The sequence below is a fragment of the Colobus angolensis genome, unplaced genomic scaffold (genome assembly GCF_000951035.1).
Source record: "Colobus angolensis palliatus isolate OR3802 unplaced genomic scaffold, Cang.pa_1.0 Scaffold19, whole genome shotgun sequence".
NCBI classification, from domain to species: domain Eukaryota; kingdom Metazoa; phylum Chordata; class Mammalia; order Primates; family Cercopithecidae; genus Colobus; species Colobus angolensis.
This window is the reverse complement of record NW_012115043.1, coordinates 4,073,417-4,092,398: the sequence shown is the minus strand read 5'-3', so window position 1 is coordinate 4,092,398 and position 18,982 is coordinate 4,073,417. Positions and strand designations below refer to the sequence as shown.

At 48.6% G+C, this 18,982-nt stretch overlaps 1 protein-coding gene across 2 annotated transcripts in view; it reads left to right on the top strand.

Annotated features, from left to right (window-relative positions):
* The window catches only part of SMAD3 (SMAD family member 3), a 127,732-nt gene that overhangs the window by 10,751 nt on the left and 97,999 nt on the right, over positions 1 to 18,982 (top strand). The window contains exon 2 of one of the 2 annotated variants that reach the window (XM_011940354.1): positions 9,426 to 9,476. The exons of the other annotated variant lie outside the window; for it this stretch is intronic. Within the exon in view, the coding sequence (XP_011795744.1) occupies positions 9,426 to 9,476 (51 nt within the window). The remainder of the gene's footprint in view (positions 1 to 9,425; positions 9,477 to 18,982) is intronic. 2 annotated transcript variants of the gene reach the window in all.

Genomic DNA, 18,982 nt, shown 5'->3' with positions numbered 1-18,982 from the left:
TGGCCTCTTCCGCAGGTCTGTTACTTTGTGTTGGCCATGGGCAGCACATGTACCCGCGGGCCCAGTGGCTGGGCAAGGGGTGCAGGGGTATGAAGGAATTGGCTAGAGCTTGGACTTGTGATCTGAGGACTCTATGTGGGTGTGCACCAGGCCTCTCAAAGTTATGGGTGGTGCTAGGGGTGGGCTGAGTTCTGGGGCTGGGTCTCTCTGAGCTTCCACATTCCATTGTGAAACCAAGGGGTCAGGGAATCCTAAACTCAAACCTGGACTTACTAAAGTATTGGTCAAGGTAGGATGATAGAAAGCGTGCTGTGTAACCATTTATTATCTTGATTTCTGTCTTTAAATGCTACATATGGGCTGGGCGCGGTGGCTCAAGCCTGTAATCCCAGCACTTTGGGAGGCCGAGACGCGCGGATCACGAGGTCAGGAGATCAAGACCATCCTGGCTAACACGGTAAAACCCAGCCTCTACTAAAAAATACAAAAAAACTAGCCAGGCGAGGTAGCGGGCGCCTGTAGTCCCAGCTACTGGGGAGGCTGAGGCAGGAGAATGGCGTAAACCCGGGAGGCAGAGCTTGCAGTGAGCTGAGATCCGGCCACTGCACTCCAGCCTGGGCGACAGAGCGAGACTCCGTCTCAAAAATAAATAAATAAATAAATAATAAATAAATAAATACTGCATATGGTGTGTAGGCCATCCTGTGTATTCTTGCTCTGTAGGGACAGGCCTGCCTTTCTTTCCTTCTTTTCTTTCCTTTCTTTTCCTTTTCTTTTCTTTCTTTTATTTTTGCACCACCTGCTCAGTTGCGTGGCCACAACTGAATCCTAGCCCAGGTGGCACCATTATATTGGTAGGATTTTGGAGATGTTCACAGGAATTGATTTCCCTCACCCTGAACCCAGGCCAGAATGAATTTAGTGCAGATGAGGGAGAAGGTGCTACATATTGTAGCTGCTCATTCAAAAAGTGGAGCAGAGAACTGGACCACTGAATGTGCATTTGTTTGCTGGAAATCTTTATTAAGCACCAGAGGTACAGAGATGAAATCGTGTCTCTGAACTGCTCAGAGGCAAAAAGGGACACCAGTAACCACAGTTATGGTGGGCTCATGGAAGAGACACTATAGTGAAGGTCAAACAAAATGTTTGGGAGCCTAGAGGAAGAGCAGATCTGTTTCTGCAGGCTTCACAGAGGAGGCGTGCTCAAATGGGGCCTTGAAGGATGGATAGGAGTGTAGGAGTGGGGTGGGAGGCAGCGCAGAGCACAGACCAGACTGTGGAAGGGCCTGATGTCTAGGGAAGGCAAGACAGTTTAGGGTGGCCAGAGTGTGGATGAGGGAGTGGCCAGAGAGGAGCTGGAGAAGGATGTTGTCAAGGGCTTTGGTTTGCCAAACGTGGTACTTTATGTTTGGACCTTGCTCTGTAAGCGTCCAGGAGATTTTAAAGCAGGGGAGTGGCATTGTGAAAGCCACCATTCTGTCGTTTCTTATTTAATTTCCTTCTCTTACCCAGTGGCTGTTAACAGCAGGTTTTCTGCCCGAGTTATCCAGGTCAGAGTCATAATCCTTTAGAGTACCATGTGAACAGCTTTAGGCTATGTCTGGACCAGGTTGAAAACAGTGTTTTGTTCACTGTCAGGAGAGAAGACATGTTGTTCAGCCAGGAGGGCTCAGGGAGCCCAGGCATTCAGGTAATTAGCCAGTGAGTCATGTCAGCCTTTTGATATGGATTCCTTGGGAAACGAAGTGGGGTGTTAGTGGGCTCCATGCAGATGCCTGGTCCACCCAAGCACAGGCCCCCCAGTGCGTCTGCTGGGTCTTCCCTGTGCCTGACACAGTGCCTTCATATGGACTATCTCTGGTCAGTGTTTTTAATTTGTTGATGATCATCAAGGCTATACTTTCCAATTCCACACCACACTGCAATCAGTGAAACTACCTAAATTCTGTACTGCAGATCCATAGCATGATGTAAGCTTATTACAAACAGATTATATTCCTTAATAAGAGAGTAAAATAGCATGTTTAAATCAGTATTCTTCATTCATTTTATCATTGAGAGGTTGGGTATGATTTACCTCTCCTGTATAGGGTTAACTTGGTGGTGGTGGTGGTGGTGGTTTACGTTGCTGAGTTTTTAAAAGGTTGAGTTTCATGTCCAAGGACTGATTCTAGTTCATGGGCTGTTTTTGAAAACATTGCTAGAAACCTGTCACTGAAGGCAAGACCAGGGGCAGCCTGTTGCTGCGGAGTGCCCTGGGTTCAAATCCCTGCTCCCCAACTTACTGCAATGGTGACTGTGGACATGTTGTTTAACTTCTTTGAGCCTCCTTTTCCTCATCAGTAAAATGGGAAAAACAATGACCTCCTTCAGGAGGGACGTTATTGAAGTTATGTATTTAGCTCGGATTAGATTTATTTTAGATTAAAAGCTTCTTGCAAGCTGTGAATTGTTTTGCAATGTCACATATTCTTTCTTTCTTTCTTTCTTTTTTTTGAGATGGAGTTTTGCTCTTGTTGCCCAGGCTGGAGTGCAAAGGCATGACTGTGGCTCACAGCAACCTCCGCTTCCCGGATTCAGGTGATTCTCCTGCCTCAGCCTCCCAGGTAGCTGGGATTACAGGCATTCACCATCATGCCCGGCTAATTTTGTATTTTTAGTAAAGATGGGGTTTTTCCATGTTGGTCAGGCTGGTCTCGAACTCCCGACCTCAGGTGATCTGCCCGTGTCGGCCTCCCACAGTGCTGGGATTACAGGCATAAGCCACTGTGCCTGGCCCCCACATATTTCTTTATGGGGTAGAACTCACTAATATTGCTGAAAACCCTTTCTGACAGAGATGGGAGTTAAGGCTTCCAAGTTCACACCCAGATTTCCCACAGAGACTTTAGAGACAATCATAAATATTGCACAAAATTATATTGGAATATGAGCTCGGAGCACACATGCTCTGGTGCCTTGTACTAGAAGCTTAGGTGAGCTGTTACTCTTGGCCTTGTCCAAGCATTTGACTCAGAAGATGGTCGAGTCAGCAGTGTTGACTGTTAGCAAATCACCTAAGCCCACTCACGTGGGATGATCCTGGTACGTGCTGCATGGACTGAGTGTCAACTGCATGCTGAGTGTATGCCAGAGTGGGTGATCTCCTTGATCTTATTTACTTACCTACAGTACTCTGGGAAAGATGGATTATTTATGTTTATAGAGGAGGAGCCTGAAGCATTGAGGAGTCAGTGGCAGAACAGGAATCTCAACTCAGGTCTCTGGTTCCTAGTTATCTGCATTCTACCCCATAGCCCCTCAAGAAAGGATGGCCATTCTTGTCCTCATACAAAAAGCCGTGACTTTGCTATCATTATTCCCTTTTGGTAAATGACAGAAACAAGGTTCAGATTACTTAAGTAAGTTGCTTTAGGTCTCAGGCTAAGGGCTGGAGCTGGATTTGCTGCTGAAGCTCTACCCCTTCTAGAATTGAGGATGACTACATAATTTATCAAACCAAGACATTTCCAAAAGTGAAAAGGGGCAGCATTATTAATTATGGCCACTATTAGTTATGGTCCTTGGCCACAAACCGGCACTGTCCAGGCAAACCTGGGTAATAGTCACCCTGCCTCTGGTCTTGATACCTGACCAAGGTGATGGAGACTTGGATCCGCCAGCTCCTGTGCTGTTGCTTAAGTGGAAGGGAATGTGCAAATTATATCCTGCTATTCTAAGTGTAAGGACTTGCCCAAGGTCATGCAACAAGTTGGCAATATAATATTTTAAAACTGGACGAGACGTTAAAAACATGGTAAAGTGAGCACTAGAGCTTAATTAACTGGAGTAGGAGTTAGGGAACATTTGGCTACGCTGATATCTACTACCAAAGGGAAAGGAGGTGTAGAGGTCAAGGTCAGGTGTGTATGGAGTAGGTGGGGGTGGCGGTGGCAGGGCATTCGCATGGCTCTGCTATGTCGGCACCATCATCAGGCCCTGTCCCTTTGAAGCCCGGGAGATGCCACTAGGCCCAGTGCAACTCGGATGATATTTAATGGCCAAGAGCAGAGACTTCTGGGACTTGACTTTTCCTGCTCTGCGCTTCACTTTAGCTGAGGGCTTCAAAGGGACTATTGGCTGGGGGTGGTGAAAGTTTAGTGGATAATCCTGCTGAAGAATTTTGGAAGGCCTTGAGGAAGGAATTAAAAATAACAGTAAGCATGCCTTTTCTTTCTCTTTGATTGTGGTCAGTGCATGGAATGTGCCAGGGCCGCTGCGGACAAGCACGTGGCCCCGAATAACCCCTCCCCGCCAACGGAATTCTGCAGAGAACATGTGAGGGCTGTGCTGTTTCACTCCTGCTTCGGGCTCTCAGGGTTTGTTTCCGCGATCATCCAAAACTCATCCTCCTCCTCTTGCCCCAGATAATTTATTGGAAGTCTGGAGAGGGACTTGAGTTCTCTAAACTCTCCAACCAGACTGTTGATGCGGGCGAGGCCCTGTCGGGTGAGCTCCAAGGAGAGCAGTTGGAGTGACAAAGAGGAACGGTTACAGGCTGAGAAACGCGAAATATAAATTCAAACCAAACTTGGCACCTCTTTGGAGAACTTCAGCTGACACTACAGTGCCCCTGTCGTTAGCCTTTGTGGCTCAGCTGGGTCTTATAAATAGAACAAGATGCATTTCCCCTTTTGCTACCCCACAGACACACGGAGGCATGTGTGGGGGTGGCATGGACACAGAGTATTCATTACTTATGCTCCAGTGCATCAGGTAGTCATCGTGGGAACTGAGCCCTGGTGACACGGGGATGACTAGGCCATCTTGTGGGTAAGCCTGGAAGCGGCTTTTGAGTCTCCTGAGTTGCAGCTCTACTTACCTTTGCCAGCCTCCCTTCCCCAGCTGAGGCCCTCAGTCCTTCATGCCTGCATGCTGCAGTAAGCCAGTTGGCCCCTTCCGTCTCCAGTCCATCCCACATTCTGTATCAGGGGCCAGCATCGCTGTATCAGGATGCTTTTGGCCAAAAGCGACTTGAAACTCAACAAACAGCTTTAATCATAAGAGGGCTTATTATCTCCCCTAAGAAGGCTAGAGGCAGGAAAGCTTCAGGCATCAGAAGGACTCAGGAGCCTGACATCTTTCTTCCTGGCTATCTTTTCTTCAAGCTTGTCTCCTGTTGGTCCAAAGGTGGTCACAGCTGTTACAGATATTACCGTCTACGAACAGTTGCATCCAGGGTCAGAAAAGGGCTCCTATTCCTTGGGGGTCTCTCTTTAGGAAGAAAACCTTCCCAAGGAGCCTCCTGGTATCTTGTTGGTCATTATTGTATCACATGCAATCAATGACAGAAATAATGGACCCTCAGAAGCCTCTTGAGGTCAAGGGCCCAGGCTATTCCTTTGACTCATCAGGGTAATTAGTATGGAGGTAGGTGCTTAGTGAATTTTATTTGGGTTGGTGCAAAAGTAATGGCAGTTTTTGCCATCGAAAATAATGGCAAAACTGCCATTGCTTAGGCACCAACTAACTAACTAATATTTGTTGGTTGCTGGTTTTCTTCACTAAGAGACTCCTGAGCACTTACGTCTTGCTGACTTCTGAGGATGTGATGGTAAGTCTGCCCTCATGGAGCTTGTAGTCAGGGTGGAGAGATGGTGCTGTAATTGTGTTTGGAGCATCTCCCGAGTAGACTGTGGCAGTCTGGTAGCTTTGGAAGAGGTGTTAAATTGAGGCCCTAGGAGACAAAAGGACCTGAGAAGCACCGTGGGGGGACTGTCTGGGCCTCTGAATGCCATACCCAGGGCCACACATTTTGTGACGCAAGCCACGTTGTTTCAGGTTTCAAGCAGTTGCCATTTCTGTCTCCACCCCTCCACCAGTCTTATTTTCCTGTTGACAAATGATAACAACTTGCCGTAGGGTTTGGAGTGGGGGCAGGGCACAGCGCTGAGAGCCTCTTCCCCCAGGGGAAATTTTCTAAAGGTTCTTGCGGTGTTCTAGCTTCAAAACCAAATGCAGTTTAATTGCATGTTTAGATCTTTGTGCATCTCTCTTGCTTTGAATCTGCTGGAAACTTTCTCTGAAAGCATGTATATGTGAAGACATAAAAATTCTATAAATGTTTAGTGGTTAAAAACAAAGTCCTGACCAAATTATATAAAGTTTTGCCGTCTTTGGATGGAACTTTCTGCAGATAGGGAATACCCTTGAGTCTTCCTGTCGCAAAGAGCTAGTAACTAACTTCAAGTGCGTAAGTGCCCTTTCATTCCAATTCAGAGAAAACAGAGCCTGTCCCAAGGCCTCATGTTTTGTTTTCCTATTGATCTAGGAGCTGGGATAACTTGGAACCCCAGGGAACATCTCAGAGTTAATTAGTTTTTTGAGGTCTTCCTGTTTTTCTTGCTTGATTAAAAGAGTTGCAGTTTTTGCTTTGATTGTTTAAAAAAAGAATCTATCGCTACTGAACCAAGAGGTGAGGGTTGGCATGGGGTGGGCACTCCAGTAAATATGTAAGTTGTCTTCCTGCCCTCTTGTCCTGATGGAGCACAGAGAGGCGCCTTTGAGCATGGGCCTGGAACCAACGGCTACTTTCCTGGAAAATTCTTTAGTTTCCAGAAGCAGTGGCCAGGTGAGCCTGGGCATGAAACCAGACGAAGTTGCCCCAGTGCGAGGCTGATTCTGTTTGCCTCAGTTCTGAAGTTAATGGTCCGAGTTCACTACTCAGAGAACGTCAGCATGTGGGGGAGACGGAGGCCCTGACGGCCATGCCAGGGTGCCCCCAACCCTTTGTTTAACCACGGCTGTGGACCAGTGGTCTCAGATGTTTACCGTCGCCTGTTTATAAGAGGGAAGTGTGGTCATATTTCTATCTCTCTTGTGGGCTGCACGGTTGCCTTACTGGGGTTCATGTGGGAAGTGGTTACCGTTAGGAGGAGGATGAAATAACAGTACTCACAAAAAGGCTTTGATCCAGGGATCTTTTTAAATGTCATCTTTTGGCCACTGTGTTTTTTTTATTTTTATTTTTTGCTATCTGCTTTAACTTCAATGATGAGAAAATCAAACCATATACTGGACATCATTCTACCCAACTGGGCTGAGTCAGAATTGCAGTTCAAACTACTTCGGCTCTCCCTAGGTTTCATGTGCTTTCATTGTGGGGTATCTTCCAGATCTGCAGTTCTCCGGAGCTAGGGACCCCTGAGCTCCATCTGCTCTCTGGACAGTACCTCAACATCCCTACAGTATCTGAAATGGAATGTTTGCCATTTCTTCTTATTTCTCCTCCCACAGCCTGCTCTGATGTTCACAATTGCTGGAGCCCCCAGGTTCTAAAAAGTATTGAATCAGCAAGTGAACAAATAAAATGAGACCCAAAGAAACTGTGATCTTAGCGTCTTGTATTCTGGGTGAGGTTGAGGCCTCTTGGCCACTCTTGCTAGTGGAGATAGGCTTTATGACTTTGGGGAAATCAGCTTGACTTCCTGGGTGTTGGCCTTCTCTTCTACAAAATGACAAGCTCAAAGGGAGAATCTGAAAGAATCTGTGTATCCATTCTCAGTTTTTCTTTTCTTTTCTTTTTTTTTGAGACAGAGTCTCCCTGTGTCCCCCAGGCTGGAGTGCAGTGGCGCAATCTCGGCTCACTGCAAGCTCTGCCTCCTGGGTTCACGCCATTCTCCTGCCTCAACTTCCTGAGTAGCTGGGACTACAGGTGTCCGCCACCACGCCCGGCTAATTTTTTTTTTATTTTTAGTAGAGACGGGGTTTCACCGTGTTAGCCAGGATGGTCGCGATCTCCTGACTTCATGATCTGCCTGCCTCGGCCTCCCAAAGTACTGGGATTACAGGTGTGAGCCACCGCGCCCGGCCATTCTCAGATTTTCATGATAGACCTCTGAACTCTCCTTGGCTTCTTGTCTTTGGCTGTTTTCTCAATGCATATATTTTCCTGGGGGACAAATCTTAAGTTTTCATCTGATGGTGTGCCTTCAGAGGTGAACCATTCCTTAATGACCTATTTAATTGTATTATCACTGTTGTTTAATTCATCACATATTTACTGAGCTGCTTTTGTTGGTGGTGGTGCCATCAGACACATGGCCCGGGAGCTGCAATGCGCTGCTGATGAGGATGGTCACACACAGCTCTGCCCTCATGGAGCATCCCAGGGTGAAATGAGACCTCACCCGGGATCCGATTCCCAGGCTAGGGGAAATCAGTCTGCAGGCAAAGAGGAGTTCAAATTTAGCCTGAAGCACAGGTTTTCTGTGCTTCTAGGCACTGACTGGGTTCCACCCGTAGTGCCATAAAAATACAGGAAGGAAGGGAAGTGTGTTCACAGGTTGGTTAGAGATTTTGAAACCAACAATCAGCTCTCTCTTATCCATAAGAAACTAGAATGTACTGCTGGCTTCAGTTCCTCAGACCCGCTGCTCAACAGAGTGCCCTTTCAAAACTGGGTTAGGCTCTGTGCTAATGGGTTTTTCCATGAACTTCAGACAGCCGACAAGTATATTTTTTGAGGATTAGGATCGACTAGGATGCTTGGGAATCTTTAAAGAGAAGCACTCTCTTGGCTGTCTTTACCATTAATTGTTTTGAGACCCGTGAGGAGACTGAGCCTTTCAGAGATGAAGCATTCAGAGAATGGCCTCTGAAAGCATATGGCTCAGTAAACAACTGGCTGGTCCTTTGTCACTTTTTGTCCAGCGGCTGTCACCATAGGGGCTCCTCTGGTGTGGAGGAGAGAGAATTAGAGGCAGCAGGCCTGGGTTCTTGGTACGCCTCATTGTGAACCAGCTTCAGGACCTTGGGTGAGTCACTTTTCTGCCCTGGCCCCTGGCTTCCTCTTCTATAAACTGAAGGTGTTGGCTTAGCAGGATTTTAAAGTTTCTTCCACCTTAAAAGTTCTGATTCCTGCACTTGCATTCAAAGAAATGACTCGATTACTCATTTGAATAGTTTCAGAATCACTGTATCGTCAACTCTGGACTAGAAATGGGGGCCTACAGTTGAGGACAGGATGGAAGGAGGTTTGGGGTTCAGGGTGAGCTGTGGGGGCTAGGATTCTTGATTCCTCATGATTTGCAGTTTGTTGTGTTACCATAGAAGATTCTCAACCATGGCTGCTTTTAAAACTTCTGATGCTCAGACCGCCCCTGAGACCAGTGAATTTCTCATTTCTACAGGCCAGGCTGGGGAAATCCATATTTTTTAACTTTCCTAGGTGATTCTGGTACGTGGCCGGGATTGAGAATCCCAGCCATAGATGCTTATGTAAAGCTGTGGTTCAGTGTTACGGCATCTATTCTGGATGGAAAGCGATAGTGGTTGGTCAAAAAAATAAAAAATGCGTGCACACACACACACACACAGAGAAAGAGAACAGCTCTAGGTTCTGGAAGTGTGTTGATTTGGTCATCACGAGTGCTGGTGGTGAGTAGTTGCCCTGAGGTTTGGAGTCCCAGTTCCCTCCTATCTCTGGGTCAGTGGTTTCTCAACATCTTTGAAGTAGTGAAACCATCTGTAGTTGGTTATTTCTGCTCAGAAACTCACAGTACTAAGTGGGGGGTGGTGCAGGGGGGTGGAGCAGGAGTGGATTAAACAGGCCCTTACACATGCCCACAATTTTTTCATGAAACGAAGTTAGAGACCTTTGCCAACTGCAGCATACCTTAGTGTCAGATCCTTGGCATTGCTCTGGTGGATTCTAGGGGCTGTGGATTCTAGGGGTTGCGAAGGCTGTAGGGATGTGTGTTGCTCCCTGCTGCCTTGGTGAGAGAGTGTCCCTGTCTTTGGCTGAGAGCATCCTGTCCTGCCACTTCATCAGCAGTAGCATCTAAACAGCCCTTGAAGGGAATCAGTATCCACAGTGTAAGAAATCTGATGGGACACAGCTGTCTGCATTAAAATATTAACAGAAAAGGTCAAACTGGAAAGGGGCAGCTAGGTTGGAATATCTCATTCGGGTAAAGAGATAGGCTTGTGGATCCTTAATTGGTGTGAAATGAGCCCTAGGAGGGGAGACTATATCAGTGCTGATTAACCTCGAGGGCTTTCACAGATGAAGGGGGATGGTATGAGAAGCTTTACATATAACAAGGTTTGAGATGCAGTTGTAGACACATGCCAGATGTAGGTTGCTATTTTCTCAGATCAATGAGGAATCTGTCAAGGCACTCAGAGAAATGGAAAATATAGTTCCTGCCCTCAGGAACTATAGTGTCAAATGATAGCAGTGAAGACTTTCTGTGTCCTGGCCATACAGTGAGGATCAGAAGACAGAGCATGGAGAGTGGAGTGGGACACATGGATCAAGGAACGTGGACCTGAGCGAGCAAAAGCAAGTCACTCAGGTCCCACTATCACATTGCATATCTTTTTTTTTTTCTGAGATGGAGTTTCGCTTTTGTTGCCCAGGCTGGAGTGCAATGGCGCAATCTCGGCTCACTGCAACCTCCACCTCCCGAGTTCAAGTGATTCTCAGGCCTCAGACTCCTGAGTAGCTGGGATTACAGGTGCCCGCCACCACACCTGGCTAATTTTTGTATTTTTAGTAGAGATGGGGTTTCACTATGTTGGCCAGGTTGGTCTTGAACTCCTCACCTCAGGTGATCCACCCGCCTTGGCCTCCCTAAGTGCTGGGGTTACAGGCATGAGCTATAGCGCCAGCCTCTTCTCCTTTCTAACATGATGTCAGTGTCTCTGGGAAGCGGCCCTGGGGGGCACCTCATTGATAGCAAGAATGACTTCATGTTCTTGCTCCCATGCAAATTCTCTACTTTCAGAAATAAATTTTCCTCTAGCATTTTTCTTTGTCTGCAAATGGGGGGTCTGTTCTTTGTCAGATCCCTGCTTTGATGATTACCATCTGCCCACCTGAATTTCCTGCATAGTTTCAGTTGGAAAGTCTCTTCTTTTTGGACTCTAAGATACTGTGTAATAGGATTGGTTTTGATTTCAGTAGGCACCTGGCACCCTCTCAGCTGTGGCTGCATTTCAGGTATGTTGGGAGTGATTATCTGTGCATCAGAAAACTCAAGTTTGCCATGTGAGCAAGTTGTGTGAGCATCAATGCAGGGCTGGCTTCGTTAGGCCCTGGCTGTGGCCATGGCTTTCCTTTCCCGGCGGGTGATTATTCCAGATTTCATGGTCTAGCTGAGTGTAATCAGGAGCAGATAAGAAAGCCCTGTATAGAGCAAAGTTTGAATTTCTTCAAGTGTTGAGGGAGGTGGCAGAGACATTATATAGATGTGTGTGTTTGTGCATGTGTTTAAAAAAAGACTTATATTTTCTGGGCAGCAGAACTTAAGTTTCCAGTAAACATCTCCTCCCTTTTTACTTTACCTTTTAATTTTGTGTTTATGGTCTCTGTGCTTTGAAATTGTTTTTGCTGTGATGCCAGCCCTGCCTGAAATGGGTGGAGAAAGCCAAGCCCTTTGGAAGCCACGGTTTAGATCAGAGTTCTTGTACTGACATGGCCCAGCTGATTGACAGCTCAGACGTGATCACTCCATCTCAACTAGAAGAATAAAAATAAAAACCTTGAGCTGGAGCGCGGAGGGGCCCGCATTTGTTAGTTTATCCCCCACTCTCACCTTTATCACAGGAGGGGTAATAAAGTGCTGCTGTGTGTAAGTCTGGTCTGCGGTTGGTTTTCTGGAGCCCCAAACCTGGGACTAATTCTCCCTGGAGCCCGTGGCCCAGAAGATGGGGGCACAGTAGGGTTCCTTGATGCTAAATGGCTCTCCCGATTGACTTGAGATCTCACTGTTCTTGTCTTAGCTTTACTTGTTGGGTTGGAGGAGGTGAGGTGGGTGGGCAAGTGGCCTAGGGAACCCCACTATAGAAACACTGGAGCAGAGAATCCAGCCTAGGCCAGGTGGAGAGCGTCAGCCAGTGTGAAAACACGTGGAAGGGAGGGAGGCAGGCAAGAAAAGCTGTGGGAGAGAAACCCACAAATGCAACAAAACTGCGTAGGGCCCCGGCGGTGGGGCGGCAGCGAAGGAAACACAGTGGTGTTTGGTTGATGCTTCACGCCGCTTTTAGTTCAGCACTGCTAGGAAGGCTATTTCAGAATGCTCCCGAGTGGGAGGGGGCAGCTGCTCTGGGGTAAGAAGGGGATGCTAAGGCCGGGTGCAGTGGCTCACGCCTGTAATCCCAGCACTTTGGGAGGTCGAGGTGGGCGAATCATGAGGTCAGGAGTTTGAGACCAGCCTGACCAATATGGTGAAACCCTGCCTCTACCAAAAATACAAAAATGAGCCAGGTGTGGTGGCGGTCGCCTGTAATACCAGCTACTCGGGAGGCTGAGGCAGGAGAATCACTTGAACCCGGGAGGCAGAGGTTGCAGTGAGCTGAGATCACACCATTGTACTCCAGCCTGGGTGACAGAGCAAGACTCTGTCTAAAAAAAAAAAGAAGGGGGTACTGGGAGCATGTGAGTGGATAGGGCTGACTAGGGCTGACTGGGTCACCTTTGTCAGGGTGACCTTTCTCCAGAGAGCCCAGTAGGCTCAGAAGGAAGGACCCTCAGCACCCTGGCCCACACAGTTCCCCAGGAGACCCCAAATAAAGCATTTGCACAAAAAGTCCTGAGTGGAGCACACCTGGCCACCTTCTCTTGCAAAGTGGGCCTTTTAAAAAGGGGTGTATGGCTGCTTAGTTCTGAAGAGGCCAGGCTAGAAGACCCCAGAGGGACACCCAGAAAACCCAGACGAACCTCCTCCATCTGCTGTCCCTGTCAGATGACCCTTGCTGCTTTACTGTTTTTTTCTTTGAGCCTCTTGGTGATCTTGAATAGCAGAAAAATGAGCCAAATTTCCTTCAATCTATGCCAGTCTTCATCCCCAGCCTCCCGGTGGGGCGATGAGTCACACCAGTGGGAAAGTGCTCTGTATACTTGATCATGTGCAGAGCACTTTCCCATTGTTTTATCTTTATAACCACCCTGGGTGGAGACACAGCAAAGTGGTCCTATCCCTATTTTGTAGGCGATCAGGCACAACTTACAGTTAGTGCAGGAGCAGGGACTGAGGCCAGCCCTCAGTTCTTCGACAGAGTTCTTTGTCTACACTGTGTTGCCTCAGAAAGAAATGCCCATGGGGAGTGTGTGTGCGTGGGCATTGTGCTCTCCTCGTGTCCCTCAGAAAAGAATGAATTCTTTTCCAACTGATGTCACTGGGAAAGGAGGACACCACTACTTTCCTGCGTACTGCACTTTACAGTTTACAAAGCACTTTCCCACACATGATTCCGTTTCATCTCCGAGACAGTCCCTGGAAGTAGGTGCTAGTCTGGATGAGCAGGCGCAGACTTGGAGAGGCTGACTTGGCCCGGGGCATATAGCTAGAAAGCAGCCAGGCAGTAAGTGGGTAGCGCCGCTGGATGCTGGGGGTGGGGAAGCATGAGCTGGATGGAGCATTCGGTGGTCTAACCAGTGGCCAGCAGTGGTGTTGGGGTTTGCTGCCCTCACCTCTGAAGCCACACAGGCTCCTGCTTCCTGAGGGTCACCCTCTCCTGGAGGGCTGCCCCTGCGTGGGAGCGTGGACAAGTGTGCACAAGGGGGAGGCACACCAGGTACACCCACCCCTAAGGGGGTGGTGACAGGTGGCACTGGGAGTGGCTGGAGTCGGGGTTCACTTGCTCGGGGTCTGGCCTTCCCATTTTGCAGGACTGAGAGGCGGACTCTGAAGGAATGCAGTGCTTAGAATCTTGATGCCTGTCCTGGGGTGGTGGGAAGAGCAGGGAGTCTGGAGTCCAATTTTGCCGAAAATTCCAACTTTGCTGCTGAGTAGCTCATGAGACAGGCATTTCACCTCTCTGAACTTCAACTTGGGGGTACTCAGATTTCCTTCAGAAGCTGTGAAGGAGTCCCCTGCCACAAGTTACTCCCCTGTTCAGAAGTGACTTGACTGATCGTCTAGTCCAACCCCATGATTGACAGCTGGGGAAACTGAGTTTCCTGAGTGGGGCAGTGATTTGCCCAAGTCACTTGTTGGGAAGAATGGGGCAGGATGATGATGATGATGATGATGATGTCCACTTCTTGGGGAGGATGGGGCAGGGTGGTAAACACTTCTCAATGCTTGCTTATGGGCTCTGATGTGAACCACTCACTATTGGCTGAATCCTGGTTTTCCAAGTGTTTAGAGGCTGAGCTGAGTCCCCTGGGGTTTTGGAAGGTAGACTCACATTTCACTGAAAGCCCTAGATGCTTCTCCTTACTGCAGTTCCCCTCCCCAGCACTCCCGCCTCTCTGTTTTCTGGGGCTTTAAATCAGCTTTGGCTTGGGTCTGAAAGTAACCCATGACAGCGGTAAGCTTCCCGATCTGTTGTGTGCAGTGTTTCAGCTAAAATATTACAAACAGACCACCAAACTGTGTTTGGTCCAAGGCCAAGCCCCTCCCTCCCCACTTGAGCACTTGATTACCTGCTGTAGGGTTGCATCTTGAGCTCCGTGGAGGAAACTGTTTATTTCAGGGCTGTTAGAGTGCAGTGTGGGAATCCAGGAGAATTTATTGTATTGTTAACATCTGGTTTCATGGAGTCTGTTTCTTTTGATTTTAATTGTGCCCTCGGGAGAGAAGGATCCTCGAAATGGTGGAAAAAGAAGATACCACCTTGCCCTGGCACACACATTGCTGCTGTGGTACATGGTGGATGTGGCTGAACCAAGTCCCCTTATTCTTTGAACATCCTTGCGTATTATTCCTGCTTCCTCGTCCGTCTCCAGGCCCCAGTCTCCTCTGGAGGGATTTCCGGGATGGCTGCCAGGCCAGAGCCTGACAGGAGAGATAGGACCTGCCTCCACGGTAACAAATGGCTGAAGGCGGTTTGGGGTGTTGCCAGTAGCCTTCTCCTTCACAGTGGCTGAGGATCCGGTGTTGCGGTGATACATGATGTGACCTCTTCAACCAGTGAGTCACTCACCCCCAGATAACCACCCGGTACTTTCAGGGGAAACCGTTGTATCATTGTGGCCGTGGCCATGGTTTCTCCAAAATAAGGTGTTTTTAGAAATGAAAGTACAGGGATTGCTTTCCTTAGATTTGTTGTCATGGATTCATAGATCCCCAACCTTTTTCACGTAAAGACTCACCTCTGTTTCCTCTTAAATTGTACACTTGGTGTCTGTTTTATATATTAATAACAACTGACACTCTTCTAAAGTTTTTTGGGGAAAGAAAACATAAGTTTAACTCTTAATTCTAGAAGGTAAAAGCCTTCTAGAATTGTCCATTTGCATAAGCATTTTTATATTGCTGTAATCAGTGTATTAGTCAAACGGGAAGGAGGAACTACATCAGACATTTAGCAGAAAGGGAATTGAATATGGGACCTTGGTTACACAGGTGGTACAGCAGCTGAGAAGCCACACATGGGAAGGTGAGGTGACCCAGAGCTTGGAGGAGGCCGCTGCCGCCTTTAGGCTGGAGGGACGAAGGGAACAGGTGGTGTTCCCAGAGCCCAGGGTCTGTCTAGAGCAGTTGCAGCTGCTTCTAAAAATGCCGACCCAAGGTAGACAGGGAGAAAGGGGAGAAACACCTTGGCCTCTCCCTCCCTCCTGCCCTCTGCTTGCCATGAGAGCCTCCTATTATTTAAACCCTGCCCGAGGCCTCCTGATGTGGAGTCTGCAAAGTCAGGGCTCAGCCCCAGGGAGGACACAGCAGAGCACAGGGAGATGAGGGGTGGATCAGAGGGCAAACTGGACCTGGACCAGCACAGGGTGCAAGCCTGATGCTCTAATTTTATATTTTATCAGCATTTTCTTATATGGGGCTTTCATAATTACACATATTTTATCAAGTAGATGAACTGCATTTAACCATTCCCCAGCTGTTAGGTGAACACTTTAAATTACTATACATCAGCAGTTCTCGAAGTGTGGCCCCGGAACAGCAACGTCAGCATCACCAGGGAACTTGCTAGGAATGCAGAGTCTCAGACCCCGCCCCCAGGCCTCTTGGATCAGAAACCCTGATGCAGAAGCCCAGCAGTCTGCATTTTATACACTCTCCAAGGGCTGCTCATGTGCATCTGAGCTTGAGAACCGTGATTATAGACAACGATGCACCATGTGGAAGCGGGTGGTGGGATACTGAGGGTGCTGGGGGTAGGAGTGGTGGAGGGAGTTTATTCAGAGGAATGTGGTATAGCTGAAAAGGCACAGGACTCCAGGGCTGTTCTCCTTTAGGCCCAAGCCTGCCCTTGCTCTTAACCTCTTAATGGGTTTCTTCTTTTTTCTGTTAAACAGCTCAGAAATATCAAATCATGGGGTTGCTGTGAAGGTTAAATGTAATAACAGGCATGATGTTCCGAAAATGTTGGGTCTTCTGGAGCTTTGGGGAAGGAGGCATGGCAATAACAGCCAGCTTCTGCGCCATGGAAAATGGCCACCATGCCCATTCCTGAGTTGTGTGGTCTGAAAATCAGTGATGAACACTTAGGAAGCTCATAGCCTGCTTTGAGTCAGTAAGAAGACTGGACTTGAGAGTTTGGAATCTATAGTCATAACTTCCCTTCCCCACCCTGTCTTTGTAAATGGTGCTCATCTAACCCTACAGTTAATACTGTCTTGTCACTCATGCCTGGCCACTTGTTAGAGGGGAAAGAACCCTGGTGTCAGGACAGGACTCCTGGCTCCCCGAGCTGGCTGTCTATTCTGGGGCATATCCTTAACCTCTCTGAGCTGCACTTTCTGATCTGTCAAACCTCTACGTTGATGCAAGTCGGATGTGATGATGGACACAAAAACTGTCTTGAACACCTTAGCAGGCCTGTGAAGATAAAGCCTGCAGGATCCACACCTCTGCCAGGGCCCACGCCAGCCCCGCCACCTCCGTGAACCTCTCATTCCACTGCCAGTGCAGGGGTGCATAATCAGGATTTGTCAGTGGAGGTAGGAAGGGTGGCTGGATTGTCATGCTGCTGGCATCCAGATGATACTGGTAGCAAACTGGGGTCATCTGTGCACTCTGCTGTCTCTCAGTCTTCCCAGCAGCCCTGTCAAGCAGGGAGTCTAGCAAGAAGTGGCCAAGGCGCAGATTGTTTAAGAGGAAGGATGTGAGCAAACTGGATCCCAGGAGGACAGACAGAGGCCCACTTTGCCTCAGAGTCCAGAGAGCTGCTGCTGCTAAGAAGGGAAAGAGGAACTGGGTCAGTGCGCCTGCTGACTTGCAGCGCTGTGTTGGCATGCGAGGTAGCGCTGGTTGGGAGGTGGTTACCTGAAGGAAGCAAAGGCAGCTGGTGGTTCCTATCTTTTTGCCTCTGGCAGCACCTAAAAGAAGCCTCTTGGGCCAATAGGAGGATGGACTGCCCCCCGCCTGCAGAGTTCTGTGAAGTGTTGCGGACATGTTCGTTGATCTCATTTGGTGCCTGCCTCTGTTGATGGCTCAGGAAGCCGAGTCTCTGAGAAGGCACATGGTTTACCCAAGGGAACGCAGGCAAGGAATCTGAACCCAGATTGCATTTTCTGGTCTAGGACTCTTTGTGTGACCACGGTGCTTCCCAGACCCACACTTCTAATGTTCCAGGCCCTTGACCACCCATCCTGTGGCGGGGTCCTCAGGGCAGACAGTGGGACCACCTGAGACCTGTGTGGGGTGGCCTGTGGTGTGAGGGACCCAGGAAGTCATCCTGTGTCTGGGCGAGTCAGAAGACGTGGCCATCCACCAGCCATCAGATGTTCCCCTACACTTAGGGCTGTGACCAGAAGTGGCATCAAGATGGGAGGTGAAGCTTCTGGGACCAGAGAACCAGCTGCTCCTATTCACCCTGCTTTTGGCTCCCTCATCCCACCATCCCACCCCGTGGCTCCTCCTGAGTAGGGCTGAGGGCATTTACCTGGCTGCCTTCTAAGGCAGACTCGGCACGAGACAATCTCATTCAAGCTCTGCTCAAAATTGCTACCCTGAGGAGAGGGCTGTGACCAGGCAGGGCGGGGTGTGATAACATGGACTCCAGAGCCTGCTGGAGCAGGCCCTGATGAGTGTAAATAACTGTGTTAGAGGCAGGACCTGAGCTTTTCACTTCATAAATATACATTACTTCTAATGTGGCCAGGACTGAGCTGAAGATCATAATTATGTGAGATCTGCTTTACAGGCATTTAGGGAAATGTGTGGGGCTGCACTGATGTAGGCACAGATGTGGCCACATACATTTAACATGTGTCTCAAAGGAGCCTTTGCTTTAACCCTTTATCAGACCCTGCCAGGGTGCTCCTGACTTGATGTCCCAGAGCATTTGGAGTCAGAGTTGCGCTCTTTTTTCTTACATTAAATGCACTTGAGTTTTAACCCAGCTTCTGGGCGGATGGCAGGGCCGCATGAGGGGGTCTCCATGGGTGGGGATAAGTCCAGAGAAGTCAGCTGAGCTGACTGGGCAGGTCTTGCGTAAGTCACGCCACTTCTCTGAGCCTCAGTTTCTCCAGCAGTACAATGTTACCTGTCTCTTAGGGTTGTTGTAAGATTGAGTTAACGTGTGTACAAGGCATTGCTTGGTGTTTACCACCTTGCTGTGAGCTGGTAAATGGTTGATTGGTCCCTTCCTCTCCCCTTGGTGTTAAGCATGTCAAAAGATGGCCGCATGCTCACCTCTCCTGCTTTACTGGGTGGACAAAGGAGCTGTCACACAATGTGGCAGCCTCAGAAAGGTTAAAGAAGGCCAGTGAAGTTTTCTGGCTCATCTGGTCCTGAAGCAGGTGAGCATTAAACCCAGATCCTTTTTGTGTTTCAGTATTGGATCCTTTGGCCGACATATCTGAGACCCAGGGCCTCGGAGTGTGCGGTCCTAACCTAATTTGGCTTTGGATGAACTGGCCAGTACATGGAAGGACAGCTGTGGAAGTGTGTCTTGAGCCTGTCCTTACACAGGTGTGGCTGGCATCAAGGCCAGCTTCATGGGCACATGACGAGTGCAGTCACATAGAGTTCATGCTCAGGAGGGCCCTATGCTTGGTTTAATGCTCTGCTGTCACCATCTTGAAATTCTTTTT